Consider the following 24,462-nt stretch of genomic DNA (forward strand, 5'->3'; position numbering starts at 1 on the left):
GAGATTCACTCTGTGTCTGACCCCGGGAGTGTGTGATGGGACGGTGTGGAGGGAGCTTCACTCTGTATCTGACCCCGGGAGTGTGTGATGGGACAGTGTGGAGGGAGCTTTACTCTGTGTCTGACCCCAGGACTGCGTGATGGGACAGTGTGGAGGGAGCGTCACTCTGTATCTGACCCCGGGAGTGTGTGATGGGACAGTGTGGAGGGAGCGTCACTCTCCATCTGACCCTGGGAGTGTGTGATGGGACGGTGTGGAGGGAGATTCACTCCGTATCTGACCCCAGGACTGCGTGATGGGATGGTGTGGAGGGAGATTCACTCTGTGTCTGACCCTGGGAGTGTGTGATGGACGGTGTGGAGGGAACTTCACTCTGTGTCTGACCCCGGGAGTGTGTGATGGGACGGTGTGGAGGGAGCTTCACTCTGTGTCTGAACCCGGGAGTGTGTGATGGGACGGTGTGGAGGGAGTTTCACTTTGTGTCTGATCCTTGGACTGTTTGACCTTAGGACCATAAGCCTCATCGTTTAGCTCCAATTTCCCACTGACCCAGCAGAATGGTTCATTCACGTTTATTGATTCACACGAAGTTTCAAAATCAGAATAAATTCACATTTAAGCACATTATCAACAATACAAGCTTGGTTGATCAGAGAGACACTCGACGTGTAACAGGTGACAGGGGAGTTGGTGTGGCTTTTATCCATCACACACTCCCTTCGCAGAAACAGTTGGGGGCTGATCAAAACACTCATGTTTTACCAAAATAATTATATACATCCATTAAATAATACCACAGTTAAATAGGAGCAAAATCCAGTGCACGTCCAGGGGGAAATCACTTAACATTGGGATGTCATGAGGAGTTGAATTGGGAGAGAGGATTGTCACGAACTGCTCCGATGTCCCCATGTTCTGCCAGCTCGACATCCTAGCCCAAGCGAATGGGAGTGTGAACATTGGAAGCAGAGCAGACACTCCGATAATCAATCCTTGCTCTGGATCATGTGGGAAATTTCAGTGGAAGGTGAAGGGCTAAAGGATGGGCAGCAAGGGGCAGAGAGATTTGTTACTTGTAAGAAAGGGGGTGGTCACTCAGTCTGGGGCACAGAGATGGAGGGGCCCTTAGGGTCATCAAAGCGGTCCATGGTCTTGAGGCTGGTCACCATGTGTAGGCCGTATGTCAAGATAGAAACCATCAGAAGGCTCGTGAGGAGACCCATCCAGACGGCCGGCGTAAAGAAACCAGAGCAGTCACTGGCGTAGGAGAATCGTAGGCCCTTCACCCCAAATGCCTGGATCTGCAAGGAGTGCAAGATATGGGTCAGCAGAGCAGCAAACACACACACTGTCCAAGAGCACAACTTATTATTTCACTATCTATCCCATTCTCAAGGCTGCAGTCTAATCCAGGGGTTCAGGGTGTATAGAATATTAGATCCTCAGGAATTGGTTACAAGCTGGGATCCAATCTAGGGGTTAAGGGATTTATATATATGGAATAAGAGAAGCCCCAGTGGGTGTTACAGGCTGGGATCTAATCCAGTGGTTCTGGGGATTTTATATACAGAATAATAGATCCCATGTCATGGATTACAGGCTGGGATCTGTTCCAGAGGTTCAGGGGTCTACATACAGAATAACAGATCCTCGGGAGTGGGTTACACGCTGGGATGGAAACCCAGGGAATTGGGGATTGGGATCAGGAGTAGCTGGGATCTTTAGCTGGGATCGGGGGGAGGTCTGTACACAAGTCCATCGCTCACAGAACAAGCATCCTCCGACTGTACCTGGAAATCGTAGATCTGAAGCCTCCAAGGCTGGGAGGTGGCGGTGGTGCGGAGGACGGAGCTGGAGGCCGGATCGTTGGAGACGTAGCCGCAACGGTAGGAGTAGGCGGCTGGAGCATAGACATCAGTGACGTTGAATGTGACAGCGTCCTTGTCGGAGGAGACTTCCACCTGGTCCAGGGTAAACCAGGGCTTGGCTGACACCCTGTATGACTGGTTGCTCATTTTAAAGCTGCAGGGAGTCAGGGCAGAATAACTTGTGGCTCATCATCACTCACAATAGTCCTGAAACGCTTTGTGGCAGCGAGACGTAATAATTATGATAAATTCAAATAAATACATTGAGCAAGAGGAATGAGGATGCAGCGTTTACTGAGGGTTTAGAAATCCGATGGGGGAGAGAATACGCTGTAGTTAAAAAGTTTGAGGGTGTGCCTTCAGGTTCCTCGATTGCAATAATGTGAGAAGGGCACGTCCTGGATGGTGAGGGTCCTCGTTGATGGATGCCACCTTCTTGAGGTGAGATGTTGAAGGGGTTGGGGGGGGTGGTTTTCGGACCCTTGTGGGGAGGGGCTGCTCGGACTTCTGCCTGGGTGGTCTGCCTGTGTTGCTTTCAGACTGACAATTTTGCAGAAGTTATGTTTTGTGAATTGGGTTCTGCTTTTCTGTCTTTGTCTTGTAAGCTACTTCTATAAATACTCTATGTTCAATATGACCTTGCAATCCTTGTTGCAGGACAGGATGTAGTAATTTAATTATTCTGTCTAAAAATGTGAAACTATGGTTGAAAAATGAGGAACTACATCGTGCACATTGTCTGAGTTTGATGGCTTTTACCTTTTAAGGTAACTAAGGGGTCTTTGTCTTAAAATACCACTGTTGCTGGGCAGTGTAACTATAGGGGTAGCTAAAAACTTGTTTCCTGCTACGACAAAAATGATGTAATAATTGTGTCTCTGTGCTTTGGGGGAGAGGGAGGGAGAGGGAGGGAGAGGGAGGGAGAGGGAGGGAGAGGGAGGGAGAGGGAGGGAGAGGGAGGGAGAGGGAGGGAGAGGGAGGGAGAGGGAGGGAGAGGGAGGGAGAGGGAGGGAGAGGGAGACCGACGACTTGTGTGTGCCTAGGTGCTCTCTCTCCAGTAGCAAGCTACTAATAAAAAGCTGTTGCTTTATCTTCTGCAGTACTGTGTGTTCTTGCATCGGGTAACGGGTAATAATTAGAAGGTTTGACAATTATCGGGTAACGGGTAATAATTAGAAGTAAGGTTTAACAGAGGGACCTCGCTTTGAAACTGTCCTTGATGATGAGGAGGCTGGTGCCCATGATGTCGAGTAAGGGAAGGAGGCAGGGCTCTCCCCAAGAAAGAGGGGGGTGGGAGGAGAACGGAGGAGGCAGTAAGGGATGGGAGGGTAAGGGAGGGGGAGGGGAACTGGAGGAACGGTGGAGAGAGATAGGTAGAGGGAGGGAGATAGATTGAGACAGAGGGTGTGATAGAGACGTGGAGAACGGGGCCCACAAACAGGACATGTGGTTGGGGTGAGATTGGGGTGTTCAGGAGATCGAGTGGCCGGGTCAGGGAGGAGCAGGAAGTGGAATCGCTGTCCGGGACGGACCCTGAAGATGTCACTCTGGTACTTACGTGATCTTCACTGCCCCGAGCTTTTCCACGTTGCTGTACTCGAGGACGAGTCTGCGGAGTCGGAGGTGGGGAACGGGAACAGAGCGTTAATGAGCAGCCCCACCACCACCGTCCCCACTCAGCTCCAAGGAGACGATCGACCTCCCGCCTCGAGCCACTAGACGGCGGGTGGGGCAGCAGTCCATTTCCGAGGTGAGGGCGACCAATGCTTGGGGCATCATCAGAGACGGAGTGCTGCCTCCTCTCTAATCCTCGACCCGAAGCCCCAGCACCCTACCCATGCACAGTAGGATCCCATGGAGTACCAGCGAGGAGCAGCTGAGGAAATGGGAGGGTGATGGGGTGGGAAGAGTGCACACACACAAACCCTCACCTCAGAAATGACTGACCCCTTCCTCTCCCCAATGCTCACCCCACGCTATCCCATCTCTGTCCCATCCACTCCCCACCCAACTCTCCCACCCTCCCAAATGGTCTCTCCCCTGCTCCAACCCATCATACCCCTCCCCTATGGACACACACTGGGCAGTAGGACATTACCCCATCACCCCCTCCTTCCTTGCATCCCCCCACCCCATCTCTCAGCGCCCGTGGAGCGGCGGATGGACATGGGGTCGGTGGTCCCAAACCCTCACCCCTCTCATCCCTCCTGTCCTCCCTACCCGTCTGTACAGCCTCAGCCTTGTCCTCTCTCCTCCCTCCACTCAGTCAGCGCTGTGGTTGGCGCAGGAGGAGCTGCAAACGGTGGCCTGTCCCTCCTTACTCGCAGCCACCCACACCGACTCGGTGTCCCTCCCTCCTCCTCCTCCCCTTCCCGAGGCCACTCACTCGGCGCTGTGGTTGGCGCAGGCGGAGCGTTGCACGGAGACCGTGGCAGTGCTCCCGAACGTGCGGTTGGTGAGGTTGACCTGCTGCTCACCCCGGGACAGCCACAGCTGAGACGCCCACAGCAGGATGCAGGGGGCCCCGCTCTGGTTGAAGGCCAGCGGGGCGTGAGCCCGCTCACCCTCGTCCTGCAGCCCCAGCAGGTGGCGGCTGGGCGCTGGAGGGGCAGGCAGCACAGCCTGGACAACCTGCGGAGAAAGGTGGGGGGAATGGTGTGAGAACCCAGGGTAGCCAGACCCCATCCTCCCCACCAGCACACCGAGCTGTCTGGCCTCCTCCGCTCCACTCCCCACCCCCAGACTGTCTTCCCCCCTCTCACAGCACTTCCTGCCCTCACCAACTCTCTCTCCCCATAGCCCCATCTCTCTCCACACCCCCACTTCCCCTCTCACATTCCTCTCCGTCGTCCCCTCTCCCCGTACACTCCTTATCCCCTCCACCCCACCCCTCCCTGCACACCTCTCCCCTGCAACAGCTTACCCGGGAGGGCCTGGAGGCGGTGAGGATGGCAGTGAACGGGACCCCGTCCTCCTTCAGGATGTCCAGCACCTTCCCCACAATGTCGTCTGTGGGGTACAGCAAATGGCAGTGTCACTCAGGGGCAGGGGCAAGAGAAGGGTGACAGTGGGACGGAGATAGCACAGAGAGAGACTGACATGACGAAATTCCATCCTTGAACAGTCCAGCACAGAAACTGGCCCTTTGCCCATCCGGTACCTGCCAACCCACCGTGTACAGTATCCCATTCCAATCCCTCCCCCACCCAACCCCCAGGAAGGGCAATTAACCCGCATGTCATTGGGTGTGGGGAGGGAAGCTCATGTGTGTCACAGGGAGCGTGCAAACTCCACGCTGACAGACAGCGTTAGATCAAATCCGGGGTGGTGATACCCTCCCCCCTCCCCACAGCTGAAAGCACACACAAGGGAGGGAGAAAGAGGAAAGGTAACAGGGAAAGAGGGTGAAAATCAAACACAAGTAGTTCTGCAGATGCTGGAAATCCAGAGACAGACGGACACACACACACAAAATGTCGGAGAACCGCATCAGGTCAGGCTGCATCCATGAAGGGGAATAAACGGTCGACGTTTCGGGCCTACGCTCTTCATCGGGACTAGAAAAGAAGGGGACAGAAGCCAGAGTAAGGTGGAAGGGAGGGGAGAAACACGAGGAAACAAACGTACCGTTGGCAGCGAGGGCCTCCTTTGGACGTATCAAAATGGAGCTGAGAAGGATGAAAACAAAGTGGACAATCAGCAGATGGGGTACAGACACACCCTCAGGTTCAACCCAAATCACCACAGCAGCCCAAGTGCTTACCATTATTTTGCACACCTCTATCAAATCTCTCCTCAAAATCCTATGTACTAGGAAATAAAGTCCTAACCTATTCATTCTTCCCTATAGCTCAGGTCCTCAAAGTCCTGGCCACATCCTTGTAAATCTTCTCTGCATCCTTTCAGTTCTGTTTACATCTTTCCTATACTTAAGTAACCAAAACTACACACAAAACTCCAAACTACACCTCACCAACGTCTGACACGATTTCCACATTACATCCCAACTCCTGTACTCAATACTTTGATTTATGAAGGCCCATGTGCCAAAGGCTCTCTTTATGAACCTATCGACCTGTGACGCCAATTTCAAGAAATTACAGATCTGTATTCTCGGATCCCTTTGTTCTACGGCTGTGCAAGACCCCCAAAGTGTACCAACTCACACTTGTCTGCACCAAATACCTTCCGCCATCTACTACCACTCTCCAGCTTCTCCAACAAAACCAACGTCCAATCCAATCTACTACCTCATCTTAAATACCAAGCAACTAAACTTAGGCATGGATAAGGTGCCAGAGGATTGGAGGATAGCAAATGTGATTACGACAGAAACCAGGGCATAGATAGAGTGGATGGCGAGAGCTTTCCCCCCCAGAGTGGAAATGGATAATCCTAAGGGGTATGATTTTATTCGAGCCCCACTGAGACAATACTTAATCCACACCAGAAGGATGTAGAGGGAAGGATCTAATTGAAAACACGAACACTGAAAAATATGGGGGTGGGGTGGGGTGGGTTTTTTGGTACCAAGCAAAGGAGATTCACAAGAATGATCCTGGGAATGAAAGGGTTAATGTATGACGCGCATTTGATGGCTCTGGGCCTCTACTCACTGGGGTTTAGAAGAATGAGGGGGAATTGCATTGGATGTTAGAAGGCATAGATAGATGTGGAGAGGAGGTTTCCTACAGTGGGAGAGTCTAGGAGCAGAGGATGTTTCCTATAGTGGGGGAGTCTAGGACCAGAGGACACAGATAGCGTGGATGTGGAAAGGATGTTTCCTGTAGTGGGGGAGTCTAGGACCAGAGGACACAGATAGAGTGGATGTGGAGAGGACGTTTCCACTAGTGGGGGAGTCTAGGACCAGAGGGCACAGATAGAGTGGATGCGGAGAGGACGTTTCCTATAGTGGGGGAGTCCAGGACCAGAGAGCACAGATAGAGTGGATGTGGAGAGTATGTTTCCTATAGTAGGGTAGCCTAGGACCAGAGGGCACAGATAGAGTGGATGTGGAGAGGTCATTTCCTATAGTGGGGGAGTCTAGGACCAAAGGACAGATAGAGTGGATGTGGAGAGGACATTTCCTATAGTGGGGGAGTCTGGGACCAGAGGACACAGATAGAGTGGATGTGGAGAGGACGTTTCCTATAGTGGGGGAGTCCAGGACCAGAGAGCACAGATAGAGTGGATGTGGAGAGGACGTTTCCTATAGTGGGGTAGTCTAGGACCAGAGGGCACAGATAGAGTGGATGTGGAGAGGTCATTTCCTATAGTGGGGGAGTCTAGGACCAAAGGACAGATAGAGTGGATGTGGAGAGGACATTTCCAGTAGTGGGGGAGTCTAGGACCAGAGGGCACAGATAGAGTGGATGTGGAGAGGACGTTTCCTATAGTGGGGGAGTCTGGGACCAGAGGACACAGGTAGAGTGGATGTGGAGAGGACGTTTCCTATAGTGGGGGAGTCCAGGACCAGAGGGCACAGATAGAGTGGATGTGGAGAGGATGTTTCCGATAATGGGAGAGTCTAGAACCAGAGGACACAGGTAGAGTGGATGTGGAGAGGATGTTTCCTGTAGTGGGGGAGTCCAGGACCAGAGTACACAGATAGAGTGGATGTGGAGAGGACGTTTCCAGTAGTGGGGGAGTCTAGGACCAGAGGGCACAGATAGAGTGGATGTGGAGAGGACGTTTCCTGTAGTGGGGGAGTCTAGGACCAGAGGGCACAGATAGAGTGGATGTGGAGAGTACATTTCCTATAGTGGGGGAGTCTAGGACCAGAGGACACAGATAAGAGTGGATGTGGAGAGGACGTTTCCTATAGTGGGGGAGTCCAGGACCAGAGAATACAACTCAGAATAGGGGAATCTCCCTTCAGAACAGAGATGAGGAGGACTTTCTTTATTTATTTATCTACTGAGGTACAACAGAGAGTAAACCCTTCGAGCAGCGCCGTCTAGCAATCCCCCAATTTAACACTTGCCTCATCACAGGACAATTTACAATGACCAATTAACCTACCAACTGGTGAGTCTTTTGGACTGTGGGAGGAAACTGGAGCACCCAGAGGAAACCCACGTGGTCATGGGGAGAAGGTACAGGCAGCGGCGGGAAAGGGGTGAATCTGTGGAATTCATGGCTACGGACGGCTGTGGAGGCCAAGTCCTTTGAAGCAGAGGTAGACGGGTTTGCAGAATCAGAACCAGGTTTGTACCACGGTACGTCATGAAATTTGTTGTTTTTAAGCAGAAAAACAATAAACACAAATAAAAGAGTGTACAACAGAGAGAATAAACAGTGCAAGGAGTGAGAGTTTTCATGGACTTTCGAAATTTGACGGTGGAGGGAAAGCAGCTGTTCTTAAATTGTTGAGTAAGAGTCTTGAGGCTCCTGGGTACCTCCTCCCTTATGGCAGTAATCAGCTGAGGGCATGCCCTCGATTGATTGGTAAGGGGGGAGGTGCAAGAATGGGAGTTGGACTGATCGAATGACTGACAAGGGACGACGGGCAGAACTACTTAAAATCTTACAGGAGCAAAGGAGGTGCTGCAGACGCTGGAATCCAGAGCAACACAAACAAAATGCTGGAGGAGCTCAGCAGGTCAGGCAGCATCTGCGGAGAGGAATAAACAGTTGTTGTTTCCAGCCGAGACCATTCATCAGGATGGGCAGAAAGGGGGAAAACAGTGGGGGGAGCAGGACAGGTACAAACTGGCTGGAAGGAATACAAGATATTAGCTCATCTGGCTTCCTTTCCAGTCCTGATGAGGGGTCTCGGTCCGAAACGTCGACTGTTTAAAGCTCTCCATATATACTACCTGAGTATATCCAGCATTTGATGTGTTTCTCTTTCCGGAACAGTACCACTCGAGGGTCGAGCCCAACCCGCGAGGAATCCCAGCCCAGAGCAGCAACGTACCACTTCCACCCTCCCCTACGGGAAGCCCCACACTCACCCAGAGCTGTAGGGGAGGCGAACAGCAAGCAAAGAGGGGACACTGGCGTTGAGCCGGAGATCGCGGATGGTCAGTGGGTCCACGTAGAGTGGACCAGCCCCTACAGTGGCCTGCAGGAGAGGCAGCAGGGAGCTGGTGGCATGCCAGTCCACTGAAGGCAGAATGAGGGAGGAGGGTGAGGATTCCAGGGCCACCTGAAACCCAAAGAGCAACAGTCGGCGTTCAGTGATATCATACCCCAGTTATACAGTAATAGACCCGTCCCCACCGGTACCGTACCCCAGTTATACAGTAACAGACCCGTCCCCACCGGTACCGTACCCCAGTTATACAGTAACAGACCTGTCCCCAAGTTATACAGTGACAGACCCATCTCCACCGGTACCATACCCCAGTTATACGGTGACAGACCCGTCCCCACCGGTACCGTACCCCAGTTATACGGTGACAGACCCGGCCCCACCGGTACCGTACCCCAGTTATACAGTGACAGACCCGTCCCCACCGGTACCATACCCCAGTTATACAGTGACAGACCCGTCCCCACCGGTACCGTACCCCAGTTATACAGTGACAGACCCGTCCCCACCGGTACCGTACCCCAGTTATACGGTGACGGACCCGGCCCCACCGGTACCGTACCCCAGTTATACGGTGACAGACCCGTCCCCACCGGTACCGTACCCAAGTTATACGGTGACAGACCCGTCCCTACCGGTACCGTACCCCAGTTATACGGTGACAGACCCCTCCCCACCGGTACCGTACCCCGGTGTCGCACGGCGAGACCCGTCCCCACCGGTACCGTACCCCGGTGTCACACAGCGACAGACCCGTCCCCACCGGTACCGTACCCCGGTGTTACACAGCGACAGACCCGTCCCCACCGGTACCGTACCCCGGTGTTACACAGCGACAGACCCGTCCCCACCGGTACCGTACCCCGGTGTTACACAGCGACAGACCCGTCCCCACCGGTACCACACCCCGGTGTCACACAGCGACAGACCCGTCCCCACCGGTACCACACCCCGGTGTCACACAGCGACAGACCCGTCCCCACCGGTACCACACCCCGGTGCTACACAGCGACAGACCCGTCCCCACCGGTACCGTACCCCGGTGTCACACAGTGACAGACCCGTCCCCACCGGTACTGTACCCCAGTTTGGGGTGAACAATTGCCGATTACCTGCAGGCGGTGAAACGCGCTGTCCTGTTTGTTTCCGTAGACTCCTCCATATACGGTGAAATCGTCAACGCTAAGCTGCAGGGAGAGGCGGACAGAGGGTGAGGGCGGTGTTGCTGGCGGCTGGGAGATTGCCTTTATCCCATCAGCGGCAGGCTGGTGGGAGCACCCAGGGCTGCCGGGCACGGTGACCGCAGTCCAACAGACGGGCAGCTGTGGGGAGCTCCTGTTGTCAGCAGCCAGAGGGGAGCAGGGTAACATCACGGTCCGCCGTGGCAGAATTGGTTTATTATTGTCACGTGTAATGAGGTCTTGCACTCTGCTTGTGCAGATCAATTTGTGCATTCAGGTAGCACAGAATGCAGGATAAAGTCTAACAGCTTCCCAAAGAGTGCAGGGCAGGCAGACGAGGTTGAGTGTCAGGTCAAAGGTCTATCTCATCATATTGGGGAACCGTTCAATAGTCTGATAACAGCGAGGTAGAAGCTGGCCTTGAGCCTGGTGGGACATGCTTTCAGGCTTTTGTAACTCCTGTCTGATGGGAGAGGGGAGAAGAGGGAATGCTTGGGGTGGGTGGGGTTTTGATGATGCTGGCCGCTTTACCAAGACAGCGGGAACGTAGACAGAGTTCATAAAGGGGAGACAACAGCAATTCTGCAGATGCTGGAAATTCAAGCAACACACATCAAATTTGCTGGTGAACGCAGCAGGCCAAGCAGCATCTCTAGGAAGAGGTGCAGTCGATGTTTCAGGCCGAGACCCTTCATCAGGGTCGAAGGGTCTCGGCCCGAAACGCCGACTGTACCTCTTCCTAGAGATGCTGCTTGGCCTGCTGCGTTCACCAGCAACTTTGATGATCATATGATGATCATAAAGGGGAGGCTGGCTTCCGCTCTGTCCACCACCTTCTGCAGATTTTTGTGGTTACGAAGCCGTGGTGCATCGATTAAAAATGGATGAGGGTTGATGGAAGGGTGACGCAGCCTACTGGATGGTGGGACAGGACAGGGGGACCCTCAGTACACCTCAGCAAGAGGTAACCAGCTCTCTCGGGGGTGTAGTGGAGCAGGGAGGAAGGGAATCAGATCAGATTTACTGTCATTAACATATATTATGGAATTGGTTGTTTATGTTTGCAGTGGTGCTGGCGAGTAGCCAAGTGGTTAAGGCGTCAGTCTAGTGATCTGAAGGTCGTGAGTTCGAGCCTCAGCTGAGGCAGCGTGTTGTGTCCTTGAGCAAGGCACTTAACCACACATTGCTCTGTGACGACACCGGTGCCAAGCTGTATGGGTCCTAATGCCCTTCCCTTGGACAACATCGGTGTCGTGGAGAGGGGAGACTTGCAGCATGGGCAACTGCCGGTCTTCCATACAACCTTGCCCAGGCCTGCGCCCTGGAAACCTTCCAAGGCACAAATCCATGGTCTCATGAGACTAACGGATGCCTATAAAATGGTTGCAGTACAGTGCAAAACATGAAAGATACTATAAATTATAATAAACGTATATATAAAATAGTTCAATAAGTAATGCAGAAAGAGTGTAAAAATGGTGAGGTTGTTTTCATGGTCCGTCCAGAAATCGAACACCGAGGGGAAAAGCTATTCCTGAATCATTGCGTGTCATCAGGGCTCCCGTACCTCCCTGATGGTAGCAATGAGAAGAGGGTGATGGGGTCCTTAGCAACGTAGGCCATCTTTTTTTGAAGTGTCACCTCTTGAGGATTTCTTCGACGGTGAAGAGGGAGGAGTTGGTTGAACCTCTGAAGGGGAGTGGGGGGCGGTGGGAGGTCGAGGTTTGGATCTGGGCACCGACACCAGTGTAGGAGAGACTCGCGAGCAGACCGGCCACCCGGCGAAGGGTCCTCACCTTTTCCTGAAGAAAGAGTATGATAGTCTTGGGGCCCATCCCCAGGGCCGGTCTCAGGTACGACACCAGCTGCTGCTCGGAGACAATGTGGCCTTCGTTAGGAGCAGCCTGGGAGTGCCACAGGGAGCTGAGGGGGAGGAGAGAGAGAGAGGGGGTGTCAAGTTTGTCAGCCACGACCCTAGGCCTAGCACACGGAACCACAGAGAAGGTTGGGAATGGGCAAACCTGGAGGTCAAAGCCGCTGGAAGTCAGAGGTCTGTAGGCCATTGTGTGCGAGTCCGGGGCCAAGTACTGGAGGTCAAAGAGCCGGAAGCAGCCTGCCCTGGGGTCCGAGGCCCATCAGTGGGTGTGTGGGAAGGTGGGAAAGGGACGTGCCTTGCTGCTGCTAAACAGAGTGGACTTTGGAGTCAGATAAGGAAGGAAGGATCAAAGAGGCATTTAGACCAACGCAGGACGCCCAGTGCTCGCTCCGTGGAAGGACAAGTTCACCAACAACTCTACAGTCATACCACTCAGGGTCTTGAACTGTATTATGATCTTTTTTCCCTTTGTGACTGGGAGGAGAGGGGGTACAGCCTACATGTGTCACTGCACATTCTGACACCAACATAGTATGTCCATAACGCTCAGAACACCAGCAACAAAACATCAAGACAAGGCCTGTTCTTCCCCCTTCCCACCCAGGCAGACAGTCCTCCAACTTCCCCCCCATTGATTCTCAGACAGGTACACCCAAGGCTTCATTTTCCAATCGACCCCCAGTCCAGCTGACAATGGGAGCCCAAACTCCAGACACGTGCCCCATGACCCAGGCAGCATCCTGGTGAACTCTGCTGCACAATCTCCACGTGCTTTCAGACAACACACACAAAATGCTGGTGGAACGCAGCAGGCCAGGCATCTGTAAGAAGAGGTAGAGTTGACGTTTCGGGCCAAGGCCCTTCGTCACTGGCAGATATCCTGACATTTGTTATTGTGTGTGTGTGTGTGTGTGTGTGTGTGTGTGTGTGTGTGTGTGTGTGTGCGCGCGCATAATTATGTCACAAAAGTGCCTAAGAATCTCACACTGTACTGTATTTGTCAATGTGCAGTGGAGAGCAAGTTTGGTGGGAGCAAAAGATGTTGGGAAGGGTGAGGGTGGAGCACTGCAGGAAGGGTGTGGGACGGGCGGCAGAGGAGTGTCGGGGCGGGGGGTGCCCCGGCTGCAGACACACCCAGCCCTGAGACACCAGGCAAGGCAATTTGATTCCAAACAATTAGTTTATTGGTCATTACAGAATGTCTCTGTGGTGCTTCCCACTCCCTCCCTTGGCCCCTTCCCTTTTTCCTAACCGTGACTCCCCTCTCCCTGCCCCTTCCCAGTCCACAACAGAGACCCATATCAGAATCAGGTTTATCATCACTCATTGTGTTATGAAATATGTTTTTTTTGTGGCAGCAGTACAGTGCAATACATAAAATTACTACAGTACTGTGCAAAAGTCTTAGGCACCCTAGATATTTACATAAGCCTAAGATTTTTGCACACTACTCTATATATCAAATTAGTAGTGTAAAAAGGGGGAAAAAAGTGAGATAGTGTACAAGGGCTCATTGTCCATTCGGAAATCTGCTGGCAGAGGAAAAGAAGCTGTTCCTGAATCGATGGGTGTGTCTCTTCAGACTCCTGTACCTCCTCCTGGATGGTAGCAATGAGAAGAGGGGACGTCTCAGATGGTGTCTGCGATACCAGGGAGGCTGGTGCCCATGATGGATCCAGGGTAACTGTGATTAGTATTCCTCACAATGGTCCAGATGACAGGTTGTGATGCAATACCTGATTATTTTAATCTAAGTGTTTGATTTTTAATTTTGTCTTGCATGTTTATGACTGTATTGATTTATCTTTGAGCCTGCACCTTAATGTATGAAAGATGACATATGAAGTAAGTTATTTTTAAAATACAGCTCAAGCAAAAATGGAGTACTGTTGCAAGAAAGTAGCATCCATCATCAGCTCCCCCCTCACCCCCCAACACCCAGCTGGAAGATGATACAGGAGCCTCAAGACTCAGACCACCAGGTTCAGGAACAGTCACTACCCTTCTACCATCAGGCTCTTGAACCAGAGTGGATAACTTCACTCACCCCTTCACTGAAATATTCCCACAACCTATGGCCTCACTTTCAAGGACTTAATCTCATGTTCTCAGTATTGATTGCTTATTTATTTACTCTATCTTCCTTTCTGTATTTCTGGGTTTGTTGTCATTTGCACATTGGTTGAATGCCCAAGTTGGTGCGCTCTTCCATCAAATGTTGTGGCCATTAGCCCATAGTGGACCATTGAGCACGCCCGCAGGAAAACGAATCACAGGGGATATGGTGACATGGATGCATTTGGATAATAAATTTACTTTGAACTTTTCAAAGATGAGAAAGAATTTCACATTCAGGCCTCTCTCACCACCCCAAGATGTCACTTCCAGAGAGCTGTGGACTTCCACCCCAGGTCGGAGACCTGCATTCGACCTCCCAAAGGACACACAGACGCTCCGGGTAAACGCCGTCTGCCATCTTCCTGCCGAAGAATCTGACAACCGTAGGAAGCCGGGATCCCGGGCCCGGGGCGGAGTGGGGCCCCCGGTGTCCCCACCCGCCGCACTTCCCCGCCCCACTCACCCGTCTGTGGACCATGCCAACACCGGGACCTGGTCGGTACCCCGACCGCCGCTCAGCGCCGAACCCAGGGCAAGCCCCAGTAACCAGCCCGCCGCCGCCATCACCGCCCGATGTCACCTGACTGCCTTCCCGATGCCTGCGCAATGCGCTTGCGCAACTTCCCTAACATCCCGCCCTCTTGTAGCAATCACCGGCATTCTCTTTGTTCATTGGCAGAGGTTTCCAAGCTCGAAATCTATTGGGCAGAACGCCTATCACTCATTTCGAGTTCCGCCCTCGTCTGACGGGAGGGCGTGACGATAATACAATTCGGATGCCAATCATTCCTAGACCGGCCCTTGGCGTGACGTTGCAGGCAGCTTTTACTTCTGATTGTAGGACTCCGCATCCCTCTCCTGTCAGTCACCAGCGGGTCCCGCCTCTTCCGCTGTGCCCAGCTCTCTCGTCCCGAAGGAGCTGGTTCGGAAGTTGCACGGAGAGTGAGGAGGCTAACAACAGGAATTCTGCAGATGCTGGAAATTCAAACAACATACATCAAAGTTGCTGGTGAACGCAGCAGGCCAGGCAGCATCTATAGGAAGAGGTGCAGTCGACGTTTCAGGCCGAGACCCTTCGTCAGGACTGCAGTCGACGTTTCAGGCCGAGACCCTTCGTCAGGACTGAGTCCTTTCGGCCGAGACCCTTCGTCACGAAGGGTCTCGGCCTGAAACGTCGACTGCGCCTCTTCCTATAGATGCTGCTTGGCCTGCTGCGTTCACCAGCAACTTTGATGTATGTTGAGTGAGGAGGCTGCAGACTTTCAAACGGGATGCAATGCTGAAGATTGGTCAGACAACATTATAACTGTCTTTCTCACTGTTTTAACGGTCTTTCTTTGTTTACTACCTTTTTTCACCAATTCATAATTTTAAAACAATCTCATTTTGTGAAATGTTTTCAACTTTAAAACGCCAAATCCAAAACAATGGGGGTAAGGCTAGACTACCTGCCCACTCCGGCAAAGGAGAGAGGATTTGCCCTGAGCTGTCAGATAGTACCTCCAGATTCCTGATGGAAACGTCAAAACAGCCGAGCTGCGCGACACCTTAGACACCCCCGTCACAAGCTGAGCGCTGGTGGCGGACCCAAATGCAAGGCACAGGCACTGAAGTACTGGGAACTGGACTAGGACTCAGACTAGGGGCTGGGACAGGAACACAGACTTGGGCTAGGACTTGGCTAGGAAAGCGGGACCAGGACAAGGAACAGGGAACTAGGAGCCTGGGCTTGGACTCGGAGCCAGAGACTGGACAAGGACCCAGAACTTGGGTCTTGACTTGGGCTAGAACCCCGGAACTAGGCGAGGAGATGACGTGGCTACAGGACTGGACATAGCTTGGATTCTTCGAGGCTTTCCTGGGCAGGGCGAGGTACTCCTGGGCTGGGTGAGAACATGAAACCTTGACTTGGTCTTGGCAGAACAGGAACTCAGAGCCTTGGACAAAGACTGGACACTCGGAGCCTTTTCTAGAGCATGGGAACATGGAGTCTTCTACTTGAGAGACAGGAACATGGAACACAGAGCTGGGACCCCTCCTTGGGAACAGGATGTAGGGCCGGGACTCATACACAGAATGCTGAACATGACGAGATGGTTCCCAACACAAGGCAGCAGCAAATGGCTGGACTACCTAGCGAAGGCATGGACACAGAGATTGTTCCCAACACAAGGTAGCGGCAAACGCTGGACCTATCTAGCGAAGGCATGGACACAGAGACAGTTCCTAACACAAGGTAGCGGCAAACGGCCAGACCTACCTAGCGAAGGTGTGGACACAGAGACTGTTCCCAACACAAGGGAGTGACAAACGTCTGGACCTACCTAGCGAAGGCGTGGACACAGAGACTGTTCCTAACACAAGGGAGCGGCAAACGCTGGACCTATCTAGCGAAGGCGTGGACACAGAGACAGTTCCTAACACAAGGTAGCGGCAAACGCTGGACCTACCTAGCGAAGGCGTGGACACAGAGATAGTTCCAAACAATGATAGATAGTTTCTTATCTAGACACAGCAAGGCTCCGGTCTTGCTCCGGCAGAACTTAACAGTGATACAGATGAGGACACAGGCGAGGTTGCAAGCAGGTCTTCAGGCAAAGGCTTCAGAAGGAAGGAGAAGGGAAGGGAAGGGACAGTCCAGCAAATGAAGCTGAACCCAGGAGCTATTTATGTAGCCAGCCCAAAATGAGAATCAGGTGCCTCAATTAGAGCACCCAACAGAACAAGGGAAAACCGGAAAATCTGGAATAAGGAACGATGGACCGGACTGTGAACCAGAATGCGGACTTCACAGACTGGAGCGTGACACCCCCACAGGTGGACATAGCCACAAGCCACCTGGTCATGATCGGACTGCTCAGCCTGCTCCCGGATCGACTTCCTCTTCCTCTCAGAGCCCGTCTCGGTCAGATCCACCAGCTTCACGCCGGTGTTCTTCTCTGACCACTGCCTTATGCCAGCCACCTGTCACCTGCCGGAGGACTAGAAAGCAGGTGGGGGTGGGGGGGGAGGGTGGAAGCTGAATGTTAAGCTGCTGACCCGAGAGAACATTAAGGAACGAGGGAGGGAGTTCACAGGTTGGAGAACCTTGAAAGCCTTCTTTGATTCCCCTGGTCACTGATGGGAAGCCACCAAGGAGAACATCAAGAGGTTCTTCACCCAGCAAGGGATCCGAAAGCAAGGCAGGGGCGAGGGAAGTGTGTAAACTCCAGACAGAGTTGCAGCAATTTCTCTTTCTACAGTCAAAGGGAATAGTTGTGAGGGAGGGATTACGAGAGTTGAAGAGCCGGTAAATCCAGTACTTCGCCGTCGAATCCTCCAAGATTATCTCCCGATCGAGGGTCAAAACCGTGGAGCAGGACGAGACGTGCTCACGCTTCTTCTTCCAAAAGGTGCACAGGGGGAGCTCTGTGATCCACAACCTTAAGGAAGAGGACAGCTCAGTCACGTCCTCGCAGACCGACATACTGAGGATCTGCAGGTCCTTCTACGCTGTACGACAGAAAGGCCACAGACTCCACAGCCTCCCGCAACTTCCTGTCGTCTATCACGCAGGTCTCAGACGACCACCAGCAGGAGAGTCTGGATCAGCCTCTGACCCTGGACGAGCTGACAGGCTCCATCCGTTCCTTTGGGTCGGGTAAGACTCCCGGAAGCGACGGCTTGCCGGTTGAGTTGTACTCGGCTCTGTGGAACTGGATGGACCCAGGCCTATTGGAAGTGTACAACGCTATGTTTCTATCTGGCAGCATGTTGGAATCCATGAGGAAGGGCATCATTACCCTCACCTCAAAGCAGAAGGGGGAAAGGGAGGACATTAAAAATTGGACCCGTGCTGTACCGGGCAGGGAGATCTCGGACAGCCTCGCTCTGCTGAGGGACACCATCGGCTACGTGCAGGACAGGGGGGTGGACGCCTGTCTGGTTAGCTTGGACCAGGAAAGAGCCTTCGACAGGATATCACACGCGTATGTGATGGATCTCCGAAATGGGATTTGCGAAGGGAATCAGGAATTCGATCCAACCGCTCTACACAGACGTCTGTAGTCAGTCCCAGTCAAAGGGTGGAAAACAGACAGCTTCCCCATCAAGTCTGGAGTCGGGCAGGGCTGTCCCCTCTCCCCTGTCTTGTTTGTCTGCTGCATAGAAGCCATCAGGAAAGATGGGAGCATAAGAGGGGCGACGCTTCCAGGCAGTGGAGGGACCCAAGTGAAAACCTCCCTGTACATGGACGATGTCACTATCTTCTGCTCTGATCCGAGGTCAGTTCGCAGGCTGATTGGCATCTGCGAACAGTTCGAGCTGGCATCAGGGGCCAGGGTCAACCGCACAAAGAGCGAAGCCATGCTCGTCGGCAACTGGCCCGACCGATCCAGCGTCCCCTTCACCATCAGGTCTGACCACGTGAAGGTGTTGGGGATCTGGTTCGGAGGGGCCGAGGCGTGCAACAAGAACTGGCAGGAGCGGACTGCCAAGGTGAAACAGAAACTGGGACTGTGGGGAGGGCGCTCCCTCTCAATAACGGGCAAGAACCTGGTAATCAGGTGTGAGGTGCTCTCGGGGCTGCTGTACTTGGCGCAAGAGTAGCCCGTTTCCACCACCTCCCCCCACCCCCGCAGCTTGGAAATCACCCGAGCCGTCTTCAGGTTCCTCTGGGGGTCGAAGATGAAGCAGGTCAGACGGGCCACTATGCACCATGGGGGCAAAACCATTCCCAATGTGGCCCTCACCCTGTCAGAGTGCTGCCGAATGGCACCTTCTCGGCTGCAGGAGGTCGCGTTAAGGGACGCGCTGAAACTCGGCGCAGCCACCGCAAAAGGGCCTGGTGGGGAAGGGCCACGGTTTACTTCTCCCGCGGGAGAGGGAGGGGTTGGGTGGCGGGGAGGAAACCCTTCGACTATTATATTGTATGATATGAACCCCCAGAGTACGGAATGTAATGATAATGTCTGGAATGTCATGATAATGTCTGTAAAGAATTAGAGTTCTTGAACGGCTTATTGTTGTAAATTGTGCATAAAAGTTTATTCTGATAATAAAAAAAATTAGGCTGTGGGGTATATCTGGGTGGGACAGATAAACGACCATATCTGGTATAGATTCCTGGAAGTGTCGGAGCCGATGGAGATTATTGAACAGGTGAGTCCACCTCGTCACGGGGATTCCTTCCTCGACCTTTCGTGGTCTTTGACGGCGGACGAGCGCACGCCTGGTCCGCCTGATTCGCCTGATTCCCCCCGTGATGTTCTGTTCACGAACGATCGTGGTGCCTGCTGCCGGACAATTGTTCCTTTGGTGAATAGCTTCACACCGCCTGAGCGGGGCAGAGAGTTTACTCCGTGTGGGAGATCATGCATGAGTTTCGTTTTATCACGCCGTGTTGTCTCAAACTTTCTCGCCTTGTCCAAGTCCGGTAAGTGAGGTTAGAGAAGGGAAGGAAGAACGGGCAGGCTTGTTCTCTCGCTGTTACCATCAGGTAGGAGCTACAGAAACCTGAAGGCTCACACTCAGCGATTCAGTGAGGAAGGACATTCTTGCTATTGAGGGAGTGCAGCGTAGGTTCATTGGGTTAATTCCCGGGATGGTGGGACTGTCATATATCGAAAGATTAGAGCGACTGGGCTTGTATACTCTGGAATTTAGAAGGATGAGAGGGGATCTGATTGAAACATATAAGATTATTAAGCGATGGGACACGCTGGAGGCAGGAAACATGTTCCCGACGTTGGGGGAGTCCAGAACCAGAGGCCACAGTTTAAAAATAAGGGTTAGGCCATTTAGAACGGAGTTGAGGAAAAACTTTTTCACCCAGAGAGTGGTGGATATATGGAATGCTCTGCCCCAGAAGGCTGTGGAGACCAAGTCTCTGGATGCTTTCAAGAAAGAGATGGATAGAGCTCTTAAAGATAGCGGAATCAAAGGTTATGGGGATAAGGCAGGAACTGGATACTGATTGCGGATGATCAGCCATGATCACAGTGAATGGCGGTGCTGGCTCGAAGGGCCGAATGGCCTGCTCCTGCACCTATTGTCTATTGATTCAGGAACAGCTTCTTCCCCTCTGCCATCCGATTCCTAAATGGATGTTGAAGCTCCTTCCACACTACCTCACTTTTTAATATATATTGTTTTTTTGCACGATTTTTAATCTATTGGATATACGTACACTGCAATTTATTTATTTATTTATTTATTTTTCTATATTATGTATTGCATTGAACTGCTGCTGCTAAGTTAACGAATTTCACGTCACACGCCGGTGATAGTTCACCCATTCTGCTATTATTTTATTTTTGTATTTGCAGTTTGTTGTCTTTTTGCACACTGGTTAAACACCCAGTTGGTGTGGTCTTTCAGTGATTCTGTTATGGTTACAGTGTTGGAGTTACTGAGCGCCTGCAGGAAAACGAACCCCAGGGTTGGATATGGTGACATACCTGCACTTTGATAATAAATTTACTTTGCCCTTTTCTCTCCCGTTTCTTCAGCCTGACACTCGACGGCAAGCAGATCAACCCGTCTTGGGACACAGGAGGTAACTGTTCTCAGGGGAAACCCCGCTGGTTACAGCGAGAACGTGCGAACTCCACACATACACACACACACACACACACACACACAGCTATAAAGTTTGTAAACCCTGTGGATTTTTTTTCTATTTTCTAAATATGACCTAAAATGTGATTAGATCTTCATGCAAGTCCTAAAACTAGATAGACAGCCCAATTAAATAACACAAAAACATTATACATGTTCATTCATTTATTTATTTATTGAGAAAATGATCCAGTATTACATGTATTTGTTGGGAAAAGTATGTGAACCTCTGGGGTAATGCCTTCTACAAAAGCTATTTGGAGTCAGTGTTCCACTCAATGAGATGAGATTGGAGGTGTATGGAAGTTGTAGAGGTGCCCTGCCCTATGAGAAAGACACACAGTTAGGTTACTGACACAGCCTGCTCTTCTCAAGAAAGATCAGTTTACGTGCATCATGCCTCCATCAAAACAACCTTAAGAGGCCCTTAGAAGTAATTGTAGAGATGCATGAAGCTGGAAAAGGCAACAGAAGTATTTCTAAAGACCTGAGTGTTCATCAGTCCACAGTAAGAGAAATTGTCTGCAAATGGAGGAAACTCAGTCCTGTTGCTACTCTCCCCAGGAGTGGGCATCCTGCAAAGATCACAACGTGCAATGCTGTAGGAGGTTAAAAAAAAAGAACCCAAGGGTAACAGCAAAAGACCTCCAGAAATCCAGAACTTGCTGAAGTCTCTGTTCATGTGTCCACTATAAAAAAAAGCACTGAACATGACTGGTGTCCATGGAAGGACACTACAGAGGAAACCACTGCTCTCCAAACCAAACATAGAAACATAGAAAATAGGTGCAGGAGTAGGCCATTTGGCCCTTCGAGCCTGCACTGCCATTTATTATGATCATGGCTGATCATCCAACTCAGAACCCTGCCCCAGCCTTCCCTCCATACCCCCTGCTCCCTGTAGCCACAAGGGCCATATCTAACTCCCTCTTAAATATAGCCAATGAACTGGCCTCAACTGTTTCCTGTGGCAGAGAATTCCACAGATTCACCACTCTCTGTGTGAAGAAGATTTTTCCTCATCTCGGTCCTAAAAGGCTTCCCCTTTATCCTCAAACTGTGACCCCTCGTTCTGGACTTCCCCAACATCGGGAACAATCTTCCTGCATCTAGCCTGTCCAATCCCTTTAGGATTTTATACGTTTCAATCAGATCCCCCCTCAATCTTCTAAATTCCAACGAGTACAAGCCCAGTTCATCCAGACTTTCTTCATATGAAAGTCCTGCCATCCCAGGAATCAATTTGGTGAACCTTCTTTGTACTCCCTCTAAGGCAAGGATGTCTTTCCTCAGATTAGGGGACCAAAACTGCACACAATACTCCAGGTGTGGTCTCACCAAGGCCTTGTACAACTGCAGTAGTACCTCCCTGCTCCTGTACTCGAATCCTCTTGCTATAAATGCCAGCATACCATTCGCCTTTTTCACCGCCTGCTGTACCTGCATGCCCACTTTCAATGACTGGTGTATAATGACACCCAGGTCTCGTTGCACCTCCCCTTTTCCTAATCGGCCACCATTCAGATAACATTGCTGCATGTAGCACACATAAAAGATGCTGGTGAACGCAGCAGGCCTGGCAGCATCTATAGGAAGAAGTACAGTCGACGTTTCAGGCCAAGACCCTTCGTCTAGTCCTGACGAAGGGTCTCGGCACGAAACGTTGACTGTACTTCTTCCTATAGATGCTGCCTGGCCTGCTGCGTTCACCAGCAACTTTTATGTGTGTTGCTTGAAATTCCAGCATCTGTAGATTTCCTCGTGATTGCTACATGTGCAAGTTTGCAAAAAGACCAGCTGGATATTCTACAACACTTCTGGGACAATGTTCTGTGGACAGGTGAGATGAAAGTTGAACTTTTGGGTAGAAATGCACATGGCTATGTTTGGAGGAAAGAGGGCACGGCACACAACACTAAAACCTCACCCCAACTGTGTAGCATGGTGAAAGGAACATCATGGTTTGGGGATGTTTTCCTAGCTCATGCCCTGAACAGCTTGCAATTGCTAAGGGAACAATGAATTCAAAATTGTATTAAGACAGTTTGCAGGAGAATGCTAGGGTAGCTGTCACCTGAAGCTTAATAGAAGTTGGATGATGCAACAAGACAATGATTCAAAAGACAAGAGTAAATCAACAGCAGAATGGTTTAAAAAGAAGAAAATTTGTGTTTTGGAATGGCTCAGTCAAAGTCCTGACCCTAATCCTGTGGAAATGTCAAAAGACCCGAAACAAGCAGTCCATGCAAGGAAGCCCACCAACGTCCCAGAGTTGAACAGTTTTGTAAGGAGGAATGGCCAGATTAAACTCCCCCAAGCTGATGTGTGGGACTGATCAACAGTTAGCAGAAACGGTTGGCTGAAGTTATTGCTGTACAAAGGGGTCACAACAATTACTGAAAGCAAGGGTTCACATACTTTTCCAACAAATACATGTAATACTGGATCATCTTCTCAATAAATAAATGAACAAGTACGTTTTTTGTGTTATTTAATTGGGTTCCCTTCACCTAGCTTTAGGACTGAAGTTACCTGATCACATATTTATGCAGAAATAGAGAAAATTCTGCAGGATTCACAGATTTTCCAGCACCACTGTACGTGTACACTTGTCCAGATAGATACGTGCACTGTTCACATACACAGGCAAGGGTCCATGTACACGGACAGCGCTGGAGGTCAGGATCGAGCCAGGGTCCCTGCAGACGCGTGGCAGCAGCTCTCTCCACAGCTCCTCTGTGCGAGTTGTCCACTGTTACGTCTCCTTGCCCTGTTAACACCTCCCCACCTGCACCATCTCTCACCTCTCTTGGCTGTTTCACTTCATGGAGCCAACCGAATGGCTGGTCTTTCACTGCTGGGAGAAAGCCCCCTCCACATTTGCCCCCCGGGGAGGTCCCCAGTGATACTTCTTCCCAGTGGATGTTCTGGGATTAGCGAGACCTTGGGCTCCTGCCATTCATCTGACTGGTCTGCAAAGCGGCAACAGAACCCTGATTCTGCACCTCCCCACACAGTGTCACACTCCGCTGCAGTGGAGACACAGGCTCTCCTGCCTGGGTTCCTGTCGCATCGACCGTCGCCCTACATACCCTCCCATCTGTGTACTTATCCAAGCTTCTCTTAGACGTTGCAATTGAATTCACATCCGCCACTTCCACTGGCAGCTCGTTCCGCACCCTCACCCCCCTCTGCGTGAAGAACCCCCCCCCAGTTCCCCTTAAATACTCCACCTTTCACCCTTAACCTACGACCTCTAGTTCTAGTCTCACCTCCCCTCAGTGGGAAAAGTCTGCTTGCTTTTACCCTATCTACACCCCTCGTAAGTTTGTGTACCTCCATCAAATCTCCCTCATTCTCTGGTCCAGGGAATGAAGCCCGAACCACTTCAGCCTTTCCCTGTAACTCCTGTCCTCGAGTCCAGGCACATCCTTGTAAACTTTCTCTGCACAATTTCAGCCTTATTTATATCTTTCCTGTACGTAGGTGAGCAAAACTTCACACAAAACTCCCAATTAGGCTCACCCGCATCTTATACAACTTCAACCATCTTCTATGCTCAACACTTTGGAGGCCAGTGTGTCAAAAGCTCTGTGTACAAGCTCATCCACTTGTGATGCCACTGTTGAGGAATGATGGATCCCTCTGCTGTCTCTCACTCCTCAGAGCACTGTGAAAGTGTCCAGCACCTTACACTCGTCTGCACTGAATTCCATCCGCCATTCTTGCTGCTGGTCCAGATGCTGTTGCAAACTGTGAGGGACAGAAGGCCGGGAGGAAGCGGGG

The 24,462-nt window shown here is 51.6% G+C and overlaps 1 protein-coding gene across 1 annotated transcript; it reads right to left on the minus strand.

The window, feature by feature from the left end:
• Window positions 1–556: 556 nt before the first annotated feature.
• atp6ap1a (ATPase H+ transporting accessory protein 1a) lies at window positions 557–14,678 on the minus strand. Its single transcript, XM_063034999.1, has 10 exons — window positions 14,543–14,678; window positions 11,882–12,008; window positions 10,017–10,091; window positions 8,825–9,018; window positions 5,496–5,536; window positions 4,792–4,877; window positions 4,255–4,499; window positions 3,427–3,477; window positions 1,791–2,022; window positions 557–1,301 (listed from the first exon to the last, which is right to left on the minus strand). The coding sequence occupies exons 1-10, from the start codon at window positions 14,641–14,643 to the stop codon at window positions 1,092–1,094; spliced, it is 1,362 nt and encodes a 453-aa protein (XP_062891069.1). The 5' UTR covers window positions 14,644–14,678; the 3' UTR covers window positions 557–1,091.
• Window positions 14,679–24,462: the final 9,784 nt, after the last annotated feature.

This window comes from Mobula hypostoma, chromosome 28 (genome assembly GCF_963921235.1).
Source record: "Mobula hypostoma chromosome 28, sMobHyp1.1, whole genome shotgun sequence".
NCBI lineage: Eukaryota > Metazoa > Chordata > Chondrichthyes > Myliobatiformes > Myliobatidae > Mobula > Mobula hypostoma.

Bases quoted from the DNA above. Each gene is read 5' to 3' on its own strand.
- atp6ap1a (XM_063034999.1), bottom strand. From the start codon at position 14,643: ATGGCGGCGGCGGGCTGGTTACTGGGGCTTGCCCTGGGTTCGGCGCTG. The intron at 12,009-14,542 runs GTGAGTGGGGCG...CCTCCCCCTCAG, and splicing joins TTGGCATGGTCCACAGACGG to CTCCCTGTGGCACTCCCAGG. The intron at 4,878-5,495 runs GTACGTTTGTTT...TGTACCCCACAG, and splicing joins GGAGGCCCTCGCTGCCAACG to ACGACATTGTGGGGAAGGTG.